General features: G+C 36.3%; 1 protein-coding gene across 1 annotated transcript; it reads left to right on the plus strand.

Moving 5' to 3' along the window:
- Positions 1–27528, plus strand: SMARCA4_2 (Transcription activator BRG1). The gene is made up of 13 exons (XM_051211025.1): positions 1–2787; positions 4142–4572; positions 5138–5315; positions 10882–11124; positions 13544–13765; positions 16399–16692; positions 17758–18012; positions 18687–19055; positions 19915–20100; positions 21884–22086; positions 23139–23346; positions 24667–25045; positions 26207–27528. The coding sequence occupies exons 1-13, from the start codon at positions 2206–2208 to the stop codon at positions 26554–26556; spliced, it is 3900 nt and encodes a 1299-aa protein (XP_051071055.1). The 5' UTR covers positions 1–2205; the 3' UTR covers positions 26557–27528.

Consider the following 27528-nt stretch of genomic DNA (forward strand, 5'->3'; position numbering starts at 1 on the left):
AATTGCGCCTAATTTGGTGTTTTTCGTCTTTGGTTTGACCAGTCTGTACTTAGACCTTTTAGATTTCAGCTTTGTTATGTATCATATCTATTACCTTAACTTACAGAAAGACGTTTCCTTGTCGCTTTTCATCCTTCAGGTGGCTTTCAGGCTTTTAGAATGGCTTTAACTGCTACGAAATTGGTTTCAATTACCAACTTATGAGTTTTCTACTCTTTCAGTTTACCAAATAAATTTACGGAATGCAAATTATGTGTATGATGGGACCTTGTAGGTACGGGTGAAAAATCAGTACACCCAGTGGTTTGTTCGATTTCTCTTTGAAATGTCTGGTTGTAATTTGTTTCTCGAGAAAGATCTTTGGAGTCACTAAATAAGATACCCTATGAACCGGAAAATTGATTTTAAGTGTCATTTCTGAAAACTGGTCCTCGCAAAATATATCCGGTCTTGTTATTGTCGTTGGTGGAGTGTGTTGTTTCATTATAGGGACAACAACAACACCGTATTTGTTGCTTTCATGAATAAATCCCCAGCTTTCGTATATCTGTAGGTCATTTGGCTTCTTTTAATAAGCAGCTGAAAATCGTTGAGGAAAATCTTGGAGGTGGTAACATTTTAGATGCCAGTAGAGATACTTAAAAACTTAATTGCATTAACCATGAAACGGTAGAACAGTGTGAAAAACTGTTAGCATTATTTTAATATTGTTAACCTCTGTCAAGTGTCAGAAGCCAAAAGTTATACATAACTTTCCATCAGTAATGTTGATTAGGCCGTAATTTGGTGATCATTGACAAAGATCATACATGCTGTGTTGTGCCAAGTGATTTTTTCGTATTCTATGTGGTGAATCCACTTCTTGACAACTGACTGGAACATGGGTATAGATTTATATTAAAAGTGAACTGTTCTTCAACAACGGTGTGTGCCATCTATTAACTCCTTTATCCAACCTGAAATATGACTTCGTGATACTTCTTTTATGGTACAAAAATAGTAACCAACATTTACGGACATTATTATTTGTACTTCAGTCGTCTCATGATAAGTGCGCGAGATAAACTAATATCACCCTACAAGCAAGTGATCAAGTTACAACTAAGTAACTTAGTTTTACAATACTTTTCTTTCCCTTTCATTTCAACGTCTTTTTGTTTATTTTTCCTCTGTCTTTTTATGAAGTTTGTGAGTTTAAGCTCATCAACCTTTTAGCTCGAGGTCATACGTTGTTATGCCTATCGATTCACATGAAATGTGTTTTTCCATTAAACTATTCAATTTTTCTTTTACTTTCTGTATGTACGAAGGATCAATGAGAATGTCGGTCGCACCAGTTCAACAGGGTCCATTTATGAAGGATCAGTTGGTTCAATTGCGGGCACAGATTAATGCTTTCAAGCTACTTTCCAAATCACAGCCAGTCCCTGAAACATTATTACTAGCGGCCGAAGGAAGACAGTTACTCAGTCATGCACCTATTGTTATGAGTGGACCACCTGCACCAAATGTCCCTGTACAACAATGGAATCAATCTTCTGTAAACTCCATGCAAAATTCGCCATTTGTCGGGTCTCCTCAGTCGTCTGTCGTTCAGAGTGAATTCCATCCGGTGAATCCTGCCCTAGCAATATCTCGAGTAAGACCTAATATCCAACCCAGTTTAGTGGCTGCACGTATAGGTCCCCCAGTAGGCTATCAATCATATACAACCTCATCTTCAAATGGAACCTTTCTGCCTGGGGGTACTGGCACATATGGAAGGAGTAGACTTACTCCTATTCAACGACCTCAGGGTTTGGATCCCGTAGAGCTACTAAAAGAGAGGGAACAGCGTATCCAGTCTCGCATTGCGCAGCGTATCAAAGAACTAAGTAGTCTTTCTGTATCTAGTACATCGGAACAAAGAGTATCATTATTGATTGAACTTCGTGCTTTGCGTCTACTGAATTTTCAGCGACAACTAAGGCAAGACATAGTGTCAGCTATGCGCCGAGACACGAGCCTTGAGACAGCTCTTAATGTCAAGGCGTACAGAAGGCCGAAAAAACAAACTCTTCGAGAGGCTCGGTTCACGGAAAAGTTGGAGAAACAAATGAAACATGAGCAAGAAAAAGGCGTCGTCAAAAACATCAAGAATTTCTGAATGCTGTTCTTAGCCACGGAAAAGATTTCCGAGAGTTTCATCGTAATGTTAACAGCAGAATGGTGAAAATAAACAAAGCCGTTCTAAATTACAAAGCCAATGCTGAGCGTGACAAAAGAAAAGAACAAGAACGAATTGATCGTGAGCGTATGCGACGTCTTATGGCTGAAGATGAGGAAGGTTATCGCTGTCTTATTGATGCGAAAAAAGACCAGAGACTTCATCACTTACTCACCCAAACAGATGAATTTATTAGTAATTTGACTAAACTTGTTCGTGAACATAAACGAGAGCAAAGTAAGCAGCGTTTTAGGGAACGGTCGGAAAGAAGAAAATTCGCACAGGAATCAGCTCTGCAAAATGCTGTTGTATTCTATCGAAAATTGGCTGATGATGTCATTAAAAACGGTGGACAACCCCCGGCCTATTTTTCTACTCTTCCATCTACTGAGAAATTTCCTGAAGAACTTAATCAAGTGAATCGTGACTGGTTATGTGGCAAAATGTCGTCTTCTAACATCCAGTTACCTGACGTGCGTATACCTATGTATCAAACAACAACAAAAGAAATTGTTGAAGGTGATGCTGCTCCTTTAGCCTCAGAAGTTTGCACTTGGCTACAAGAACACCAGGGCTGGGAGGTAGGCTGGTATCCCTTTTGTTTTTAGATATTAATTTGGTTCTTAATACTTATTGGTTACTCGTCATGACACGCTGAAAAAATGAAGGGAAGGATTTTAAGTAAATCCAAATCATGAGTTATATCTAGGCTCTCGTATCAGGATCGTATCCGTATATATTTTGTGTGAAGCTAAATACTACAATCAGTTAATTGTACTGATACAACTGGAGAGGTTTTAATGATATAAGAGTACTTATATCCCTTAATTTACAGAAGGAAAACGTATAATTTACGCTCATTGGATTGAAAACAAAACACTTGGTAGAGGCTTATGACATTGTAACAAATTCTTAATATTAAAGAGAAGACAAAATTTCGTCTCTGTCGAGTACTTTCAGATTTTTATGACATTCCGCTTCCCGTTTTTAACCCACATGAATCATTGACTTGGTAATTGAAGCATCCAATTTTCTAACAATAGATAGGTTCAAAATGTGACTGAATTCCAGACAAATGAATTAATATTTAGTCAGTTACAGTAAAATTAAACTTGGAATTCCAAAAATTACTACGTCTAAATATATAGTAATGTCTATGTTTTACTATATGATTGGTCAGTACTAGTTTCATCTTATACTTTTTTAAAGAGAAAACTAAAGATTGCAACCACTCAAAAGTCATTGACCTGAGTTTCAGAACATTTATATTTTATTTTTATTGATTTCGCAATCCACGTAAGATTTCGTTCAACCTAGCACCAAAATTAATATGCTCCACAAAGCAAAGCAACAACGTGAAGAAATGAAGAAGGACAATAGATTACAGTCGATAAAGAGTAAGTTTAGAGTAGATACAATGCAGTTAACAATACAAACAAGTAAAACTTTCAATTAAGGAAAAATCGTCTCTTTCATAAAGAGTCTAAAACCAAGTTACAACTGGATCGTTATTAACTTCGTTGTCATGTCTGTTAATGAATTACGCAACTGATTTACGGAATCTCTAGGAATCGTAATAGCCTGATGGATACCAGCAATATACAACTTTCATGACTCGTCACCGTCAGTCAGTCAGTAACAACGTAAAACTTCGTACGTACGTGCATCAGTTCTAGTTGCCGTACCACCGTGTAACAAACTATCTCTCTGCTTTTTGGCCTAGTCCAGGCCTCGAAAGATAATCCACAAATGAAGGTTGTTGTAAGTGCTGTTATCATGATTTTCTTCTCATTGGTTGGTATTTTAAATCTATTCTAATTCTGGTTTTTTTATTTCTCACTATACAATCTTGTGGGTACGTTCTTGTTAGATTCCATCCAAAGAAAAGTAATTTTTATGTAGTTGAGATTTTTCTGTGAATTATTTGCCTAACAGATTCTTCCAACTGATACTGACGGGTCAGTAATACATGACTTATTGGAACCAGACGAAGAGTTCAAGCGTAAACGTAAATTTGATGACGATGATGATGATGATGACAATAGTATGGTACATGTCGGGACGGAAGATGATGAATATAATAAACGTGGTGAATCTGGTGCAAATGCACCTCAATCCTATTATACTCTTGCTCATGCTGTACGAGAAGAAGTTAAAGAACAAGCTAGTATTCTTGTCCATGGTCGATTAAAAGAATATCAATTGAGGGGTCTCGAGTGGCTTGTTTCATTATATAACAATAACCTTAATGGCATACTTGCTGACGAGATGGGTCTGGGCAAAACGATTCAGACAATCGCTTTGATTACGTACCTAATGGAAAGGAAACGCGTTAATGGACCGTTCTTGATTATTGTACCGCTTTCGTAAGTTAAGGTTTACGTTGCTTTCATTATCTTATTTTTCTGTGGTAATTGTTTATCCTCTTGTATCTACATATTGTATTGAAACCATTTTCATATTTGTCATTAAACAGATAAGAAACTGCCTATTCTGTTCTGCTTATTCATATATTCGCACAACTTATTGTATTTTTGATCAAAGGTTTTACAACCAGTTGAAACTCAGGATATCCGTTTTTGTCGGTCCTTGCGGTTCACTTGGCAAAACTTAGTGAGGGTTCGCGATTCTGTAAAAGATGTGTTTTTTTTTTGTTTTACACTTCCAAACTATTTACGTAAATCTGCTCCGTATTTTAACAGAAATTTTACTTATTTTTATTTACCGTTCTCTCAGTTTCTGTCATTCTGTTTCTTAACTCAACCATTTCTGCATTCTAAGTGGTTAAAATCAACCATATGTTATCTAACTCGTGTTTGTAGTTTTATTAGAATTTATATATGTCATAGATAACACAGTTGTTGGCAACTATATATTTTTGGTACATTCACTTTAAAGGTCTTTTGATCTTTATTGATTTTGCGATTGTAGAGTCATGTCTAATTGGGCAATGGAGTTCGATCGATGGGGACCAAGTGTGAAAAAGATATTATATAAAGGTTCACCTCAAGCTCGTCGACTTCTTCAAACACAAATAAAAGCATCAAAAATCAATGTACTGTTAACAACCTACGAATATATTATTAAAGATAAATCAGCTCTTTCTAAAGTACGTTTATGATTCCATTAGTTTTCAGTTTTTATAAATATATCATGTTTGTGGGTAGTTATATTTATCGAACAATATAGGAACTGACAGTTTTGGTACATGACAAAAACGAAAAGCAAGTGGATATTGTATACTATAGCATCCAAGATTTACGATAAATCTAATGGATGGATTTATTTGCATTATTGTAATTAGTTTTGAACATTCTTACTCCGGGCTTCACTAATGTACGTTATCATATATAAAGAGTAAATAGTCCCACTTATATCTCACAGTTATTCATTTTCCTCATGGTGCAATACTATGTCTTCATACAATCTCTCTTAAAAGAATACCATCCTACTTATATTGCATCTGGGTGATCGGTAGTTTAGCACGTGTTACATACGACTTAAACACATCAATCAATGTAGGTTTACAATTTCATTAGCTGACTTGCTGTTCTCCATAGATTCTTTAAACCTAATTCACGTATTACTCAATCAATTTTGTAACCACAATCGAGCTATGCATCATAAAAAACAATAATAAAATCTCTGCTAAGCTTATGGTGGAACTCGAGAAAGTTTAAATTAGCAACAGATTTTTCCAAGTGAAAGAACATCCTGGTCTGGAGTGTCTGTAAATACATGTATACCGTTAAACTGCCTGCAAACACTACCGTAAGATTATTTTGTTATTGTTTGTAAGATGACGGTAGATATAATTAATGGGTGCGTATTAAAGTTGTTTCGTTTCTCTATATAACGTGTCGTACTCCAAGCTCTATAATTCGTTTTAACTGAGTTCGGCTATTTTTACTCGGTCATTTATCTTCATTCTATATTCTTCGTTTTTACATCCTTTACATTCATTATCTGATATCCTGATAGACGTGATCACCGTAAAGTGTATAGTAATTACCCTATATCTAATGGTTTGCTGAATATGATTATGCACACTAACTGCGTATCTACGATATTGGCGGATTTAAAAATCCTTATATTAAAGATTTGTTTTCTACCTTTGATTAGCTACAACTAAATAAAAATTTTATCAGTTCCGGATTGTTTATAGTAGTTGGTATTTCGAAAATATTCACGATTAACTGACAATATCGTTGAGTGAGGTGCAGTAATGAGATAGATCTTATTTATTTCTGCATAACCCGACTGTTGTTGCTACCTTGAGGTGGTGGTCGGGCTTGCCTATCGTGATGAAGCAACCGAGCTATACTGGCTGGAACAATCGTTCTTCGAGGTCCTACCATGCCAGGCAGATCGGTTGGATAATGGTAAGACTAAAAGCAGCAAACCCAAGGTCCGAAGAAGTCGAACTAATGACTGTACAGAGGTGTGACGGCAATAAGGTGTTTCCTTCAGACAACCAGCATAACATCGATGCTGCCTTCCCACAAGGAGGGGTGGGGTTAGAAAAGATCGACCCTAAAAATGCACACCTCGCCTTGTCCCACGATATCCGTCTCCGGCGGTAAGGTCTCAACAAGTACGGAGCTAGCACAAAATTACCCATAAAAGGTCGTGTGTGACCGACCTCAAGCAGCTGACCCTTGGGCACTGCGGTCACACTCTCAGGTCACTAAGACCACATCTAATCTAATTTCTTTTTCAGGTACCTCCAGAAGAACCCTTCCACGGTATGGGCAATCGGGAAGTGACAAACGAACTCACAACATTAACATCACATAAGACCACTCTGTTCATAATCAACCTCCCTCTTCAATTCCCATTATTCCCCCTACATCGACTTTCGACTATAAACTTCCTCTTCTGGCTTCCACCTCAACTGTCACCATGACCGACGACTCTAGATCGCGAAATGCTGTCCTAGGTATACTGGGACCTCGCTATGAACTACACATTGGAGCCTTCAACGTACTCAACCTATGTCAACTCGGTCAGCAGGCCTCCTTGGCTAAAATCCTAGAATCTCGTGTCATCGATATATGCTGTGTCTCGAAAACACGCATACAGGATCCTAGTGTGGCCATTCACTTGATCTCACCTCGCCAAAACGGAGAGCCGACGAGCTACACCCTCCGTGTATCTGGCGACCCGATGGCTAGTTCTCGTGGAACAAGCACTATTAGAGTGGATCCCCGTTAACAGTCGTCTATGTGCTGTTCGGTTAATAGGCTCTGTAAGAACTCGGAAAGATCGGGACACACGTCGTTGCCTTTTTGTCGTTTCTGCCTACGCTCCCACTGACTGCAGCTCAGATGATGTGAAAGATGAATTTTGCAGAAAGCTTTCTGAACTTCTGCAGAAAGCTAAACGCTCAGACATAGTACTCGTAGGAGGTGACTTTAATGCCCAAGTAGGTAGCTTAAGCCAAACAGAAAGACATTTAGGTGGGTATTTTGGTATTCCGGCACAGCGAACAGATAATGGTGATCGTCTGCTGCAACTGTGCTGTGACAATCGTTTATTTTTAGCAAACACAAATTTTCAGCATAAGGAGAGACATCGTCTAACATGGCGAGCCCCTTCATCAAACCAACGATGGACTCAAATAGACCATATTGCCATCAGTCATCGTTGGAGATGGTCGATAGAAGATTGTCGCTCATTCTGGAGTACCTGCTTGGACTCCGACTATGCTCTAAAACGGGCACGCATCTGCTTGCCCCTCACTGGATGCAAAAAAGCCACACTAAAATGACCCATTAGAACTGAGTTGAGTAACAAGGGCATTGATCTCCTTCCAGGAGGTCCACCTATCAATTTAGAATACGCAGATGACGTAGTCCTGTTTGGTGAAGACGTTGATAGAATGCAGAGTCTTTTGGTAGCACTAAACAACAATACCAGAATGTTTGGAATGCGCTTCTCTCCCTCTAAATGCAAATCGTTGCTTCAAGACTGGCCTGCGTCAACACCTGAACTAAGGATAGGGAGTGAAGTAGTCGAACGCGTCGACAACTTCACTTATCTTGGAAGTCTGATCAGTCCTAATGGTTTGGTGTCTGACGAAATCTCAGCACGGATTCGAAAAGCTCGCTTGGTTTCTGCCAACTTACGTCACCTATAGCGAGGGCGAGATATCCGTCTATCAATAAAAGGACGAGTATACTGTGCGGCAATCCGTTCTGTTTTAATTTACGGCAGCGAAACATGGTCATTGAGAGTAGAAGACACTTGTAAGCTACTAGTATTTGACCATAGATGCCTTAGAGATATTGCTGGCGTCTGCTGGGATCACCGGGTAAGTAATAGTGAGGTTAGACGCGTGGTATTAGGGAATGATGGTAAATCAGTTGATGAAGTTGTGAATCTTCGTCGACTGAGATGGTTGAGCCACGTGTTACGTATGCCTGAACACCGATTATGACGATGCGCAATGCTGACTAGTGTTGGGGATGGTTGGAAGAAAGTTAGGGGCAGCCAAACCAAAATGTGGCATCAGTGCTTGAAGTCACTAACTTCTGGTCTGAGCCATGTTGGTAGATGCAAACTACTTGGTTGGGGTTCGCGTGACTATCGTAACCAATGGTTGGGGACTCTTTGTGACATGGCTCAAAATCAATCATAATGGCATAGGTGTATACACTCTTTGTCTTCCATTAATCTATGAGGTTAAAATTGCTTCATATCATGCTACGTAATAATTGTTTCTTCCTGTACTATATCCTTACATGTAATCTTTCTTTCATATATTACCACCATTGAAATAACTACTTCTATGACTCCGGTGTTGATTTTGCTTTGCTAATGCTTCCTTTCAACTAAACGGTCTCGAAAAGGCGATTCGCGTTCAGGATATTGTTTAAAAATTAGTATTTCCCGAAGGCCCACATATTCGGCAGAATTTCTGTATTTTTAGTCAGCGCATCCACACTCTACCAATGTGACAGTAGCCAAAAGTTTGATCACCAGAGTTAAAAAGCTTGTCACTAAACCAAATGATATAGAAATGGAAATGAATTCAATGATATCCACTCTTTTGATGAGTAATTATCCGAAAAATTTTATTAAAAGAATAATTAAGAATGAAGAACAAAACGATATTATTAAAAAAAGAGTTAAGCAAAAGAATGAATTAACACAGTGGTGATCCCATATCGTAAACGTATTTCAGAAGGATTCTAACTAGTAAGAATCATAGATCCAATACACAAGGAAGTACAACAGGATTGTGCTTATGAAATCAAATGTAGTGACTGTAATGCAACGTATGTAAGTGGAACATCAAGGTAACTGAATGTAAGGGTGAAGGAACATAAACTATGTTTAAAGCACATCCCTAAATCTTCAGTTGAGGTAAAAAGAAACCGAGGACAAATCAGCGATAGCATTACACTCGATAGAATCGGGTCATACAGTTGATTTCAATGGCACAAGAATCCTTCAAAAAGGCTTTAATTCTTACAAAGAAAGACTAACAGCCGAAGCCCTACATATATGGGCTAATCCAAACAGTATTGATAGGAGAGATGGAATACAATTAGCTGTCCCATGGCAACAAATAATTAATAAGTAAACCTGAACTCCTTATTCCATTCTATCTTTATCGTATTAAACTAATTAACAGATGTTACTTTCAACGGTTCAAATCAGTTATCTGAATATGTTAAACAATCGGCTGAAACATTAAAACAACACAAACTTTCGATTACAAATTCTTCCGCTTTGAATTCATTCTTTTATCGTGTTTATTTATCTTCACTTAATCCATGCTGTGACATTTTTGATTCATATCGTATATAAAAAATTATATGTTTTCTTAATATTCACCGACCGAAGACAATATACAGTGAATGAAATTTCTTCTCACTTACGTACACACACAATCTGTTATCATAACACATCTCGTTTTCACACCACATGTCTCGTACACACTAATGTAAATACATACATTAAACATTCTTAACGTTGATTGGATGACTTATTCAGTATACAGTAAACCGGAGAACCATGTACCTATTTATATTCGATAATTTTGATGTTTGATTATATTTCCTTGAAAAAGCTTGGACTAGATTGCCAGGCGAAACGTTGGATTTACTTCAAATTCATTCGCTGAGATTTTACAAATACATTCTTCCTGTTTAATGTCTATGGAACATGTTTTTTAAGCGAAAGTACAATCTCACAATATTGGGAAATTTAACTTTATAGTTTGTCCATTAAGTAGAACTGTTTTTGTTTATTGAAGCGTGCTTTGGTGCTTACCTTATAAACATGGTCAATTTCATTTTATTGGTCGAACCTCTTCTTTATGGATCGTTTAAATAAGCTATTACATAGTCTCTCGAATGATGTGTGTTACTAGTCAGGTTTGATACTTATTTGAGATTTCAACGTATCGGTCATCTTTTAGTTTGTATATAATTGTCATATAAAATTGGTGACCAAGACTGTGGGACTTATCATTTTTCAAATTTATATAAAATCCCCATATCGTTTCTGAGGATTGTATATTTTTGTTTTAATGTAGGTGGTTCCATTTAATTACCTACCAGTTTTTATTTTAGTGAGAATGAATAATTCTTTTCTTTCAAAAACATTATTTGTTTGTAATGTATTAGCTACTTTCATGCATTTCTTTTTATTTAATTATTGAACAGGTGAAGTGGAAATACATGATAATTGATGAAGGTCATAGAATGAAAAATCACCATTGTAAATTGACTCAAGTATTAAACACATATTATACTGCACCATATCGACTTCTACTCACTGGTACACCACTGCAAAATAAATTACCTGAATTATGGGCTCTACTGAATTTCTTGTTGCCAACAATTTTTGAAAGTGTCAATACATTTGAACAGTGGTTTAATGCTCCTTTCGCTGCAACAGGAGAAAAAGTATGCGTATAGTCATGTCGAATTTTTGTTTGTTTTTAAGAAGTATTGTGTTTATATTTTCGGAATTTAACGTATAGTCAGCACTTCTGAGATGCACTGCTTTCTACTTGCTAAATAATATTGCTTTCCTTATTGGTGAATATTAAATATCAGACATCACTTCTTGGCGTATTGTTATAATTTCTCTTATTACGACACCGCCTTATCCCATGGATTTCCGTCTCCAGCGGTAACGTCTCAACAACTACGGAGCTAACACGAAGACCCACTCTGTCCCTATTTCCTTTTCAAGTACCTCAAGAAGAATCCTTTCACAGTGTGCGTAACTGGGTAGTGATAACCGCCCTCACAACTCGAACAGCATTTAAGACCACTAATTCATAATAAACTTCCACTCTTCGATCCCTACTATATCTTCTACCTCGACTATTAACTCTAAACATCCTCGAGTGTCACCATGACCGACGACTCTAGATCGCGAAATGCTGTCCTAGGTATACTGGGACCTCGCTATGAACTACACATTGGAGCCTTCAACGTACTCAACCTATGTCAACTCGGTCAGCAGGCCTCCTTGGCTAAAATCCTAGAATCTCGTGTCATCGATATATGCTGTGTCTCGAAAACACGCATACAGGATCCTAGTGTGGCCATTCACTTGATCTCACCTCGCCAAAACGGAGAGCCGACGAGCTACACCCTCCGTGTATCTGGCGACCCGATGGCTAGTTCTCGTGGAACAAGCACTATTAGAGTGGATCCCCGTTAACAGTCGTCTATGTGCTGTTCGGTTAATAGGCTCTGTAAGAACTCGGAAAGATCGGGACAATGCAGAGTCTTTTGGTAGCACTAAACAACAATGCCAGAATGTTTGGAATGCGCTTCTCTCCCTCTAAATGCAAATCGTTGCTTCAAGACTGGCCTGCGTCAACACCTGAACTAAGGATAGGGAGTGAAGTAGTCGAACGCGTCGACAACTTCACTTATCTTGGAAGTCTGATCAGTCCTAATGGTTTGGTGTCTGACGAAATCTCAGCACGGATTCGAAAAGCTCGCTTGGTTTCTGCCAACTTACGTCACCTATAGCGAGGGCGAGATATCCGTCTATCAATAAAAGGACGAGTATACTGTGCGGCAATCCGTTCTGTTTTAATTTACGGCAGCGAAACATGGTCATTGAGAGTAGAAGACACTTGTAAGCTACTAGTATTTGACCATAGATGCCTTAGAGATATTGCTGGCGTCTGCTGGGATCACCGGGTAAGTAATAGTGAGGTTAGACGCGTGGTATTAGGGAATGATGGTAAATCAGTTGATGAAGTTGTGAATCTTCGTCGACTGAGATGGTTGAGCCACGTGTTACGTATGCCTGAACACCGATTATGACGATGCGCAATGCTGACTAGTGTTGGGGATGGTTGGAAGAAAGTTAGGGGCAGCCAAACCAAAATGTGGCATCAGTGCTTGAAGTCACTAACTTCTGGTCTGAGCCATGTTGGTAGATGCAAACTACTTGGTTGGGGTTCGCGTGACTATCGTAACCAATGGTTGGGGACTCTTTGTGACATGGCTCAAAATCAATCATAATGGCATAGGTGTATACACTCTTTGTCTTCCATTAAATCGTGAGAATGAATTTTCCTAATAGCTTTCTTACTACGAAGTAGTTTTTTCTTCCTGTATCTCATCTTCTTATGAAGTCTTTTTCCTTTTATCTGTGAACTAACTGTTTCTATGATTTCGGTGTTCATCTTATTTTGCTAATGAGGTATGGCACGTTGAATTGATGTTCATATATTCTGCGTCCTACTTTTTAAGTGACTGACTGACGCTTGTATTTGTTGATACTTAAATCATCAACGACTATGGAATAAATAGCGATAATCCGCTGTTTATTCGTCCAAGCAGTTGGATTATCATAATGATAGTTCTGCTAATTTCTTTCCACAAAAATGTTGACTGGAGTTATTTATAATCAGTTCTCTTGTTATGCACTTATTACGTTTGATTTCTGTCTGTGTTTTGAAGTATGTTCAGTTTGTCCAAAAAATGAGCGACAACTTAACTAAAGGAACATATCTTTTGGTTCTCTATTTCTTAAAATTATCAAACTCATATATTTAAGCGTGCAATCAAGAGGTCTATTTCGATCATTTAATAATCGTAGTATGACATCATTTGACCTGTCTTCCTTAAAATAAACTAAATACAATGAAAGTGGAAATGTTGTTGAAAAACCAGATATCGTGTGTGCTATGCATGACGTTGTCTTAAACTCCTGTCAGTGAAAGCCTTTATTTAGTAAACCATGTATGTAAATATAAGCAGAAGGCAGTTACATCATGCTTTCTGTATTAAACCGTAATCGTAGCTTTATAAGTATTAATAAACACTGGTCTCACTTTTTTATTTATTAAAGGTCGAATTGAACCAGGAAGAAACCCTGCTTATTATTCGTCGATTACACAAAGTATTACGACCATTCTTATTACGTCGTCTCAAACGTGAAGTAGAATCGCAATTACCAGAAAAAGTCGAATATGTGATTAAATGTGAAATGTCAGATTTACAAAGAGTTCTTTATTCACATATGCAATCTAAAGGTGTAATTTTAACTGATGGATCAGAAAAAGATAAAAAGGTAAGAGTAACATTTCCGCACAGTTAATATTATAATTTCATCAGAAAAATGTTGAACCGCACTATTAATCATTAAATGTCCTGCCTATGTAGTTGAGTGTCAAGTTTTAACTCCCCAAATGCCCTGGTACGGCCGAGGGTATGGAGAGACAGCTCTTCCTCTCGAAATACTCTCACAAGGCCACATATATACAGCCACTGCTACGGAAGTCCTACTCGGTGCCTTCTGGGGGCGGGGTAGTTGTATAAGAAATCGACAGGACGGAAAGCAAATGTCCGAATCTTTAACCGGGTTGGTGGACACGGAGAGTCCACCTAGGGGAGTGTGAAAACCCTGATTCCAAACCGTTGGTGCACATAGACTCCAGGATCCTGAAGGAACAAATGGCGTATGTACCAGTCGTTGATCACCGGCTACGATGGGACTGCATCTCCCAACGTTACTCCACTGCCTTGTGGATCAGACCTTTGAGTCCAAGGCTCGGGGTGTGGCCATCTAAGAAAACTATCTACTTCGGTTTGGGCACTCGGACAGTATCATAGCCCACACACAAATCAAGTGACTTGTGTGGCGTATATGTATTCGGTGCCCCTTTGTATCAATAATTATATGTACATATAAATAAATAAATGACTTACAAACTATAGTCTCTACAAAAACTGTATTTTGGTCAGGATTATCGCCTTTTGATGCAATACTTCTGTTTGCTCTTACAACAATTTTGCAAAACTTGGGATCGCTTATTTGAATAATACCTAACTGCTCTGTGAATTAGTTGGAAAAGATCATTTTCTTATAGTTTTATGGAAAAAAAACTTAATCGGTATCAAGAGGGAAACAGACATCAATATTACAGAATAATGTTTTTTCTTTAACAGAAGCTGTATTCGTTTAAAAAATGACCTCCAGTAAGTTGACTCAACTGTGTAAACTTGTGTATCAGGTAACATAGGAAGCGATTGCATACTCGCAGCTGCTACCCTAATGTATTGGTCTATCTTGTCTTTAGCAATTGTAAAATTGATCAATATTGGCTAGAACATTTGTTCTTTTCGGTCGTACTATGCCAGACAGGTTAATCGTATAACGATAAGACTAAAAGCATCAACCTATGGTTCGGGATCGAAGTTTTACTGCAAGCATCTGCAGTGATACTGCATCCTATCAACGGAAGGAATGTATTAATAAAGGTTGGTTCTAAATATGTCACACTTCACCTCACCATACTTATCTCCGCTTCCAGCAGTAAGGTCTGGATCAAACACATGAAAAACTTGCCACGTAAAGGCTGTGTGACTGACCTCAACTGATTGTGTCTTTGACTCTCCGATCACACTCCCTGATCGCTAAAACCACTATTCCAGTTTTATTTTCAGAAGTTTCTCTCCATGTTGTGGACAGCCTAAACGTGACAATAGTTCTCATACCCTTAATAGTAACCAAGATCACTTTGTTCACTATCAAACTCCCCGTCACTTCCTAATACTTCCCCGGTTTCCACGATTGACCCTTTCCATGTGACTTAATTATCATGCTTCATCAATGCTAATGATTTGAGTTCGCTAAATTTTATTCCTGTGCAATCGAAATCGCTCTCTGTACTACATGTTGCGTTCTTCAATGATTAAACCTTGTCAGACAGGACAACAGGCTTCCTTAATTAAAACTCGAGAATCCCTTTCCTTCGATTTATATTGTATCTCCGGAACACCCATATAGGATCTAGATGTGATCATTCACGGCGGCGTCTGTTATTGGAAGGCTTACCGAAGAATTACATTAACTCTGTACAAGCTCTACTCGAACACTGCCGGTCGAGTCAAAGGTTATAGCTAACTGTTATCAAAATCGTCCACATCAAGTGGTGTTTGCCAGGGCTGTTCACTCCCTCCAATCTCATTTAACATTGCGGTGGAAATTCTCTTAGTGGTAACATTCTCATCATCTGACTTTTCAAGTTTATCCTCTTATTAGGAGATTCATTTGTTGACTTGGAATACGCAGATACTAAAGTTTTGTTCTATGGATATTCTGACAAACTACATATCATGACCAACAGTACAAGCATGTTTCGGGTGCGGTACACGTAACTGAGGTTCAGTCACATATGTGTGGCTTTAATAAGTCAATAATTAAAACGAAAAAAGGTGTATTAATACCTTAATTTTTTATTCCTTTCAAATGTTTTGTATTTTTACCGAACATTATTTTTGCTCACCTCAATTCCTATTTTGTCTTGACTTCCTCTTTATAATTCAATTATACAAATATTTGGCTAAAGCTTTATGTTGGGATTTGTTATATGCTGTTCGTATATCCTCGTCATTAGCTGTCATGCGCGTCCGTAAATTATTGATTCACCTAGACTTGTTTTCGTTCATAGACTTCATTTTTACTGACATTTAATCTAACTTTTTCATTTTTAAGCTTTCCATGGTAAGAATAATGTTAATCTAGTGTTCTCTTATTTTTTTAATGGTTATTTTACCTTTATAAAAACGATTTTTATTAGAAAGAGGTACTTATTTTTTGAGTGAGTTATTGAATAAAAAGTAACTGTAAGATTAGAACAACGATAACTCCCTAGTTGTTGTATTATTGACTGCTATTTTTCATTTTTTCATTATATTTAGGGTAAAGGTGGTTGTCGAACTTTAATGAATACAATTATGCAGCTTAGAAAGATTTGCAACCATCCATTTATGTTTCCACACATCGAAATGGCTATAGCTGAACAAAACTTCCTAAATGTACACAATGGTAACCCCCCACCAACTTTACCAGTACCAACACAAGTTGAAGGTAAAATATTATATCGTTCTTCTGGAAAATTCGAGTTACTGGATAGAATTCTGCCCAAATTAAAATGTTGTGGACATCGTGTGTTAATATTTTGTCAAATGACAAGTTTAATGACAATTATGCAGGTTAGTTTATGAAGTATTTTTCTGAATGATCAGTTGTTTATTGTTGTAATCAGGAACATATATGCGAGTTTGTTACTATAATCTCATATTTTTGGGGGTGTATACATAACATCTACTCACATAGCAGTTCGTCTGAAAATGATATAAGCAGGTTAATGAAATAAATTTAATATACTGATTGTTTTCATTAACTAGTATCAATTACCTTCAACATCACCACCAGCTCATAAGATGGTTATAAACTGAAAGCACAAGTTATCTTAAATAATATTTGAGTTATTTATGTTTGTAAAAAAAATCGAACGTGAAATTCTGCATTCTATGTTGAAAGTCACTGTAAGCTGAATAAGTTCACCATTTGTTTCACAAATAGATAAGAAAAACTGCAGCTCAATTCAAAAATAACTTTTGATGGAGTTTTGTTCTCGGAGCTGGATGGTTTGGTCGTAGAGCTTTCATCGTTCTTCTGAACGACGTCGTCAGCACAAACTTCAGATAGACTTCTATCTGAAAGCTCTACGACCAAACCATCCAGTTCAGAGAACAAAACTCCATCAAAATCATCCACCTGAGCTACAAATCTCCATCATCTCAAAAATGACTCTCAAACAAAATTTAATCTAGGTCAGAACATTCTGTATGCTACAAATAGATGATAATAAATGAAAACTGAACAAATACGAATTATGACCTTAACCGAAATTACTTGGGTAATTTTACTGAAACTGGAGGTGAATCACTTGGGAAGTAAATTTCACTTGACCAAAACTTAGTCTTCATACGTTTGAAAAATCCTAAAACGGCAACGTAATAAAACTCAACTTGCGCAATTTTCGGCCACGTTTTCTAAAACTGAAAGCACTGGTTAATTGAATGATTAGTGGCATACTCACTGTTAAACTTAAAGTTCCTTCGTTTCATCCGGAATGTTATCGAGAACAGGCAGTTCAAAAAGAATCTTAAACTAAGATAAAGAGGTTAATCACTGCTCTCTGACTTCTTAATTGTTTTAACTCGTTACATTTTTCATTTAGTTCGCACGAAATATTATTTTTATCTCTTCAGGACTACTTTGATTACCGAAATTTTCGTTATCTACGTCTTGATGGAACTACTCGTTCAGAAGATCGTGGAGAATTACTAGTGAAATTTAATGATACTTCCGAGGATATATTTATTTTCTTACTTTCAACTCGTGCTGGCGGCCTAGGTCTTAATCTCCAAGCTGCCGATACAGTGATTATATTTGATTCAGATTGGAATCCTCATCAAGATTTACAAGCACAGGATCGTGCTCATCGTATTGGTCAACAAAACGAGGTATGCAATTCCCAGTATATTTTTGTCGATGACTTTTCATTGTGTCTGGGATTAGAAAACCTTGAAATATATGAACCTTACCACTTATTCTTTGGCAGATGACTTACTGTAGATAGGTTGTCTGTTGTTCAGACCGAAGTAGATGACAAGGTACGAGAAAGTATTTATTACATTTGTTCATAATGGTGGAAATTCGATTAACTGTTTTTAACGTTATTTTTAATTGATACGATGTATCCATAATTCCCAACTTGTATATTCTAGTTTGGTTAGTATGCCATTTTACATACAGTATGCGTAATCCTAATACAAGAATCCATAATTGTTTTCATTGAAACTACTATCTTACATAGAAGAGGCAAGAGAGTTTTGTTTTTTGCATTACCTGCCAGTTTTACCACCATATTCAATTACTGAAAGACTAAATTAACTAGTAATGAGTTTACGTGCAACATTTTTCCATTTTAAAATAAGTTCGTGTCTATTTTAAAATAATTTTTGGTTGCAATTCTCTTTGAATACCCATAGTTTTATTTGGAGAGATTTGAATAGTACGACTTTGTGATTTGTCCCTGCAGATAAAATAAAGTGAATAATTTACGTGTATAAGGTCACTTTACTGCATAAAAAATTAAACTTATTAATTCATATATGTGACCATGTTTCTATGGTAGGTTCGAGTTCTGCGTTTAATCTCAATAAATTCAGTTGAAGAAAAAATCTTAGCAGCAGCGCGTTTCAAATTGGACGTGGATCAAAAAGTTATCCAGGCCGGTATGTTTGATCAAAAGTCTACTGGTACAGAACGACGTCAGTTTTTACAAGCGTTACTTGAACAAGATGAAGAAGCCGATGAAGAAGAAGATGAAGCACCTGATGATGAAACTATTAATCAGATGTTAGCCCGAAATGAAGAAGAATTCGAAATCTACCAAAGGTTAGATGCCGAACGCCAATTTGCTGAAAGTCAACAGGCCAAACGGGAACCACGTCTAATGGAGTTTTCAGAATTGCCAAAGTGGATTGTACGAGATGACATCGAGGTAAATAATAGTGAATCACTAACTTAATGATTACTTTTATTGTTTATGCGAAGAATCTTGCCGATCACACTAGTCAGTATTATTATTTGTTATTTGTCGTCGTAATAAATTGAAATGTTAAATACTCAGGAAACTGTAAAACAACACCTTTAAATTAGCTTTCACTCCCTGCTTGTAAGTGAAATAGTTGATAACGGAATTACTTTTTAAATTTTTATCGGTTAATGTCATTTGTAATAGTGGTCGTTACCTATCCATATACAGTTGATTGTTACAACTTCATATCTTAATTTGATTTATGAACAATAAAGAAAATATGAATTTTACATTTTTTGATTCCACTTTCTTCAAAAATTAGCGTGTAACTAAGATCACTGAATAGGTAAAGTGCCATGAATAAATACAGACATTCCGATTGTACGTTTGGATCATAAATGTTCGCAATAAGTGTGGAATGAACAGATTAAGAATTAGATAGTGTTTAAAACACTTGGGTATGTGTTTTAATAAGGCAGTTTACTAAAGAAAACTTGAGTAGACTACAAAATCACATGACATCATTTAATCAGGATCTAGTTTCTGTAGAATTATCTCGTATTGTATTTCTGTAGATAATGCAAGTCGATTGTTGGAAGTTTTCATTAATTTAACAACTGAATAAATTATACCAGCTCATGTTTACATGTATTTATCCGTTAAGGATTGGATTGGTATATATATAATTTTTTTCTAGACAGATATTATGATTAGTTTATGATATAGCACACTATAACTGCTTGAAGTCAGCAAATTACTGATGAAGACCCTCATAGTCCTATATTAATACATCTTATTTGATCATTTATTTTCAATATAAAAGCTTGAACGAAGTCTTTCATTAGAGGATAATGTTTTTGGAATGAAACGTCAGCGTAAAGAAGTGGATTATTCAGATGCACTCACTGAGCGTCAGTTTCTTAAAGCAATCGATGAGGGTAGCTTAGAAGAAGCTGAAGAACGTCAGCGTCAAAAACGAGCAGCACGGAAAAAACGCAAGCGATTAGATGTATGTTCATTTAATGTATTTTATATTTATCTCAATATTGCATAACAGATCGGTTTTTAAGTGTACTAAACACTACTCTATCTGTTTAGTGAATCTCTGAGATATGTTTTAGTAGGCTACTGAAATTTTCTTTAAGTTGTGTGATCATTTATAAAAACACTGATTTATATGATTTTTGAAAAAAGGTCAGTCAGCCACCATATTATTACTCGCTACATTGTTAACATCTCAGAACCACATATTCGACTTCCGAATTTTCACTTCTAGTTGTTTAAAGTAATAATTCATAAATATAAATAGTTAATATTAGATCACCAGTTTACATTTATATTTGTGCACACTATCGACTGTATAAATAGTTTAGTGAAGAAAGTTCTTTATGAAAAAGCATTCAGTGTTTTTCATAAGCTTTTTTTCATCACTTAAGATTTAAAAACATCTCTTGGTAAATTTATTCAGCTAACCTTGTTTATCCGCGCACTTAATAGATTTGGTTTATTTACTCACCTTTAGTCAAGCTTTTTATGTGAATTTTAATGAAACTATGTTGCTCAATCTAAAATGATTGCGATCCGGTAGTTAAAGGATGAGTGATTCAACTACTAAGCCACCACTTTACCATGATTCAACAATGAAACTGTGTCCATAGTGGTAGCTTTTTGTATCAATCACAACTAAAAAACGTGTTGTTCAAAACAGTTAGCTAAGTTGATCATCAATAATGTATACTATAGAATCATTGAGTGAGCAATACTGAAGTTCGTCGCAGCGTATCAGGTAAAGACGGAGAATCGGTCGGTGTGGTAGTGGGTCTTCATCAACTGAGTTGACCAGGATATATGTTACATATTCCTAACAACGGCCTACCTGGACGCACGTTATTGGCTGGTATAGGAGTAGGTTTGAAGAAAAATAACAGTAGCCACACCAAGACTTGAAATCGGTCCACGAAATCATTGATTATTATTTTGATCCGTTTATGTAGATGCAGACTATCTGGTTGTTGGCATAGTTCAGAATCAGTCGTAATGGTCTAAATGCATTCACTCTTTGTCTTCGCTTAAATCTTGAGTTTTAAATCATCTTACACCTTTTATTCTTGAAATCCATTCTTTCATGTCGAATCACATTTTTTATTTTATTTTTATTATTATTAGCTTTATTCAATATTATATTATTGGTACAATATAGAATTCTCAGCGCAAAGTATTTCAACAGGTTTCCGTTTCTTTCTTCCTGGTCGGTCCTGGCGATGAATATTGAGTGATCGCCAGTTAGATGTTAGCAGTCCAGTAAATGAACATCTGAATAATGTACATTTTTTTCGTTGTATATTGCCAGCAACCACATTCTCTCTTTTTGAGCTTTTTGTAACCTTGACAACGAAAGATTGTACACTTTTCAGAAACGCAGCAGAATAGGTTATGCGATTAATAAACATAATGATATATTAAAACAAACAAAAATAGATAACTTGTTGAAATATTTAGATGGTAGGGACAGGTAGCCCAGATGCTCTCTACAACCACTGATTCTGTTATTGCTCCTACTACTCTTGCTAACTTCATCATGTTGTCCTGATATAATGTGCCAACTTGAACCGATGAATGAAGACTACAATTGTTCCTCAAAGAATAGGCCGGTTATTCTCGTTTCTGATAGAAGTTATTATCTCTAATGTATTATTGTGGCTCATTTCTTTTTTTTATTAATGGTCCATAATTTAAAGACCACTTGTATTTATGTACTGATATTTATTTCGGGGGTGGGTCGTTTGGTCAAGGATTCTAGTTTTATGGATGATGGGAGCTCAGAAACTGGAAGTGTTATTATGGCTGCACCACAAGCTGCTAAACGTCGCCGTGGACGTCCACCTCATGGTTCTTCTACTGGGAGTACATCCAGATCATCTAATCAATCAGTTTCACCAAAGTTAGCTAAAAAACTACAACGTTTATTAGATATTGTAATAGAATACAAAGACAAGTATGTCTCGCTTATTATTTATAGCTTCTGTTAATGCGTACCATTTTCTGAATAGTGCACTGACTCTATATTTCCTTCTAGACTCGGTTAAATACTATCATTTTTTAACTTCGTGTGATAACAAAAAAACATACTTCTGCCATGAGTTAACAGAAGTAAAATAAACTACATACTAACCTGCAATCACCTAGAATTACTTGACCTGAATCTTCTTTTCATGTGGTTTCTCTTTAGTAACGTCTCTGAATTCGAATAATCAAAATGTGTCTCCACAATCAAAACCAGTAATATAGAACTGTTCAGATCTCAACTAACACCATATAGGTTCACGCTATATAAAATAGTCTATTCGAAATAATTTCATGTTATGTCGTGTTCAGTTATAACTGGATTCTGTTTATATTAGCATTATGATAACCAGGTTAGCTACCCTCTAAGATAATTCTGATAGTGTTAATACCATCATATTATTTCTAGCATTCATCTGATTATTGGTGCAGAAGCACCCAAAATTGTACCTTTATGACGCTTCTCAGTCTTCATTACTATGTTTCATTAATTTACTTTTAAATGGTTTATTGGTTTTTGTACTTCTTAAGTACTTTTTTCTCTTTTCGTAACTTATCCAAAATAACTGTGAGCATTATTTAGTAAATTTTAATCTATTTACATCATGCTTTAATCAGCGTTTAAAATTTATACTCACACAATTGTTTAAATATTCGTCTTCTCAAAATTGTCAGTAATGTTATATTTAATGTCATCAGACTAGATCTCAACCAGTTGACCTCACTACTCATGTTACCTGTTTAGCATACTGGTAGAACTGTTCAAACTGAAATCAAGTTAGTTATATCTTAATCAGACGTCTATTACTTCACCGGTTGCCCATACACATATATCTATCTTAATATGAACGTGTATTTTTATCTCATATGTAGTAACTCCGTTCTTTTTAAATACTTGACACTTTTGTCTCAATTAGATTTCTTCAGAATTGTTTTTCTGTTTTGTTTTCGGATATTGTTTTGATAAATTGTTGTTTGTTCTAGAGATCAAAGAATTCTTAGTGAACCGTTTATGAAATTGCCTACAAGAAAAGAATTGCCAGACTATTATGAAGTGATTAAAAAGCCTGTAGATTTTAATCGTATTCGACAGCGTGTAAAAGATGGAAAATACCGATCTGTAGATGAACTGGAAGCTGATATTTTACTTTTGTGTAAAAACGCTCAAACATATAATATGGATGGAAGTCTAGTAAGTTATATGTGTGATTAAGTTGCGGAACAAAGTTTATTTTGAATGTGACCTTAGTGTTGAGCGTACAGTAGATGAAAATCAAGAGTCTGTTCATAATTTTGTTCTTCATGTTATACTTAGCGTTTTCTATTGTATTCACCTTACCCTGAAAACTACTGTATTTTTTTATTGTTAAGTTATAGAGAAGCAGTGCTATTCACTTTCCATAAAAAATAAAGTTCACAAACTTGGTATTATGTGTACTTATTTACAAAGGGTAGTCAATAAAGCTCTATGCCTCGTTCCGCGAACAGTCGATTGTTTAGCCATCGCATCACATCTTAAATGGAACGATAAGTTTATTACAGCCTTGTTTTATATTACTGAATCTAATTAAGTTGTTAAAAATTGGACTGAATATTATGCTTCATGATCTAGAAATAGAACTGTTTATTGGTTCTCATGTTTTGGGCGCTTTTGTGGTTAATTATGCGAACTGAAGTAATTATCACATTTTTTGAGGTCAGATCTGAAATTCAGTCGTAAGGTGGTTTCCTAATTTTAAAGATTCTTTTTTTATTAGAGACTTACAGTGTGACATCAGTTTATGACAAAGTGCATAGACTTGTACCCTGGTAGATGCAAATTGAACGGACAAACACATGTGCCACGTTCTGCGTTGCGTGTGGCTAACTGACTAATTTTGCATAATCTCTTTCCTTTTATTTCACTTCTGTCTACCTGTGGTTCTTTATTAATTCTGGTACCAATTTGTATTCGTTTTCTTGTTAATATCCACTTGTATCTCTGCGAAACTTGCTTACATTGGGTGTTATAATTCTCTCTTATTACAACCCAGCTATTCCTACTGCTTAGTATTCTCGGACACCAATTCACTCGGCAAGTCCCCAAATCAGAACACGGTTGAACAGGAAAGAGATTATATTCCAAATGACAAGGTTAGATAGAATTAAGAAGCACATTAGGGAAAACGTTAGTGTATTTATGGTTTTTACATGGAATTTCTAGACCATTCTCCAAGTATCGACTAGCGCTGATTGGGTAATAATTAGCCAATCAGTGTGCACCAAAGCAGTCGTGCATTGAGCATGCTTTAATCCAATCTATGTCCCCCTAACATTGGAGTTTATTCAATTTTGTGAAAATCTACATTATTACTACTGAACCGTTTAATAGTCATTTCTCTTTTATTACTAAAGTATAATTCCATATATGTATTCAATTAGTAGAATGTTTTACTCATCTTCAAACATCGGTATATGTTTGTTTTATAATTGTTATCAGATAGATTAAACTATGCTATTTTTCTTCGAAAAGATCTTTGAAGACTCAGTGGTATTGCAGTCAGTTTGGACTAATGCTCGAGAAAGATTGGAAGAAATTGAATCACGTCAACAATCTGATTCTCGTCAATCAAGTCAGTACAATAGTTACTCTAGTCAACATAGGCATGTTACTATAGACGATGAAGATGATGAAGAAGATGAACAAGACGATGAAGATGAGCCAAGTGAGACGTCAAAACATGCACCTATATCAACAGGACCACGATATGTTGTCTGTAACACACCAGCTACCGATGTAACCGGTAATGCAGGTAGAAATGGTCAGCAAAATATCCCCGATAATTCAATGAATGAGGATAGTCTTGGAGGGTTGGATGATTTAGATGATGAGGAAGATACTATGGATGATGGTAAGATTTTCAATAGTTCTAGGTTTTTATTGGGGAAGCTTTATTAGTTTTCTTCCGAAAAAATGTGATAAGTAGATGGCGGTATTGTTGGTGGCTAATAGTACAACCACAAAGTGGAGGGTTTGTTATTGTTTTTAGGATCCCATACGTACCTGGGAGGTCAACGCTCAGACTTTGGCTGCTATACTAGATCTTTACTTAGTAGTGATTACTTAACGAGGAAAACTCTTGCGAAAAAGCACTCCATTCATCTTTCAAACTATATTATAAGCTCTTAGTTATGTCCCGTTAGGGCCGAGAATGGGGGCGTCTACTTTCTGTTTCTCTTGAAGGGCTCTCATACTGCAATCATATCTCGTGTTTTTTCGATTTGGTCGATATAGAGAGTTTACCTAATAGATCTAAAAACCTTGATTCTAAACCACTGGGCTCCAAAACCCTGAGAGAACGAATGGCCTATGGACCTACTTTTGGTCACTAGATACCATAAGGCAGCAACTCGGGGACTGGGCTCTTAAGAAAACAACCTGGTCTTATTAGTGTTTTTGTTATTATTCCAGTGTAAATCACGACAATAGATAGGATGTATGTGTCTTTATTGCAGGAAGTTACGAAGTATTTACATAATACATATCCATAGCCTTCATTCGTCCATTTGCATCTTTCGGTGTGTTCTGCCAACGCCGTGCTTTCAGTGCACTGAAAATCTTCACTCTGCCCGACAATTGTTGAAACTTTAACACCATGTTTTGCTACACACTGATTACAAGCATCCTTGTGAATAGCGTCCACTACACCAACACACAAATTTTGTTTTGCGTGGCACTTTCTATTTTTAGTGCTGTTGTACGAGATTTTGACATAAAATAATTAATGCTAGTTACCAGAAAAGTGCTATAAAATAATCAGCTGACATATAGGTACCCATGTAGCCTGTTTATTCTATCCGAAGTGCACACGAACAGATATTTCGCTGTTCCGTTCTCTATCGTCTTGATGGGAAGAAGTAACTGGGTCTCATGTGTACTGACCGACCATCTAGTCACATACTGTTGACTAGTTATCTGCCTCAAACAAATCATCGCTTGTATATTTATATATAAAATGACCCATGCATATATTCCTACTTGATTTTGGTGGGGGTTTTTTCTCACTGGGTAGATGACAGTGCCAGTCGAAGTTCTTTCAGTAGCAAAGCGAGACGCATGTCACGTAAACCAACGTATTGTATATCTCGTACAACAAACAGTTCCGTCTCTGTTATCTCAAAAACGAATCTTCCACCTGGATCTCATAATCATCCCCGTTCGTTATCTGCTACTGAATCTAGAGGAACAGTTTCTGTTGTTGAATCCATACGTATCAACACATCAACTGTAGAATCTCTCCTACCACCAAGGAAAGCTCGCTCACATAAACGTGTTATGATGGTTGATGATAGTGAAGAAGAGGATGAAGAAGACTCTGATAATGACGCAGTCGATGATGATCCTGATGATGAAGACTTCTAAACAATTATTTATGAAATGTTTATTCCGTAAACCAACATTTTCACTTCATGAACTTACCCTTCATTCAATTTGGGTTTTTTTTCTTTAAGTGTTTAAATACATTAGGCATGTTATGTTGTAATTTATCACCTTTTCTCTCAAAATATAAACATTGTTGTTGTATGTTAAGTGGAAATATAGTACGTTTCGTAATTGTTACATTCTTATAATAGTTCATTAATATTTTTTGTGTTGTTAGTTATTCCTGAAGTTGGTTGTAATGTAAAATAATTATCACAAATAGAGCTTGACGGTGAGGCTAAATGTGGCCTACTCCTAATATCTACATAGACAATTATTATTTTATTGTTCTAGTCTTACTGGATAAATGTTAGGAGGTTGATTTACAACATTTTTGAGCAGCTTATTGCTTCAATTATAGTTAACCAAAGTCACCAATCTCGCTCAATTACTTACTCGTTTTCGTGGCTTTAACAAACGATTAAAATGTTCACAAGACAGTCATCTTATCGTGATTTATTGGTTTCAGATCTTAATATATACCAGCTATAATAAGTACGGTAGCTGCTTAGTGTTAGTTGCATCTACTTTACCGAAGTCAGTGTTTTGAGTTCAACCCATTTATTTCGAAAATGACCTCCAGCTTCTCCAACCACACTGCATTACTTTACATAATCAAACATGCTGGTCTTACTCAAAAATAGTAATCTTGTAATCAATGTACACTAGTTGGGCAAAGATTAGTATCAATGTATGGATGACGATCTACATCAGCATTTACTACAGATACAATTGCCTACTATTGTTTAGACACTTGCGTATCAGTGATATACATTGAGTAACATTTGAATACGTTGTATATCATCACACAGTAAGATGAAACCAATCACGTCACAATGTACTTTGTTAATAAAATTTCCCAAATGTCATGGAGGGCAAATCATGGGATTAGGCAACCTTGCCAAATCCAAC

Source organism: Schistosoma haematobium, chromosome ZW, assembly GCF_000699445.3.
Source record: "Schistosoma haematobium chromosome ZW, whole genome shotgun sequence".
Classification (NCBI taxonomy): domain Eukaryota; kingdom Metazoa; phylum Platyhelminthes; class Trematoda; order Strigeidida; family Schistosomatidae; genus Schistosoma; species Schistosoma haematobium.

Bases quoted from the DNA above. Each gene is read 5' to 3' on its own strand.
- SMARCA4_2 (XM_051211025.1), top strand. From the start codon at position 2,206: ATGGTGAAAATAAACAAAGCCGTTCTAAATTACAAAGCCAATGCTGAG. The intron at 18,013-18,686 runs GTATGCAATTCC...TTTCTATGGTAG, and splicing joins GTATTGGTCAACAAAACGAG to GTTCGAGTTCTGCGTTTAAT. The intron at 20,101-21,883 runs GTATGTTCATTT...CGTTTGGTCAAG, and splicing joins AAAAACGCAAGCGATTAGAT to GATTCTAGTTTTATGGATGA.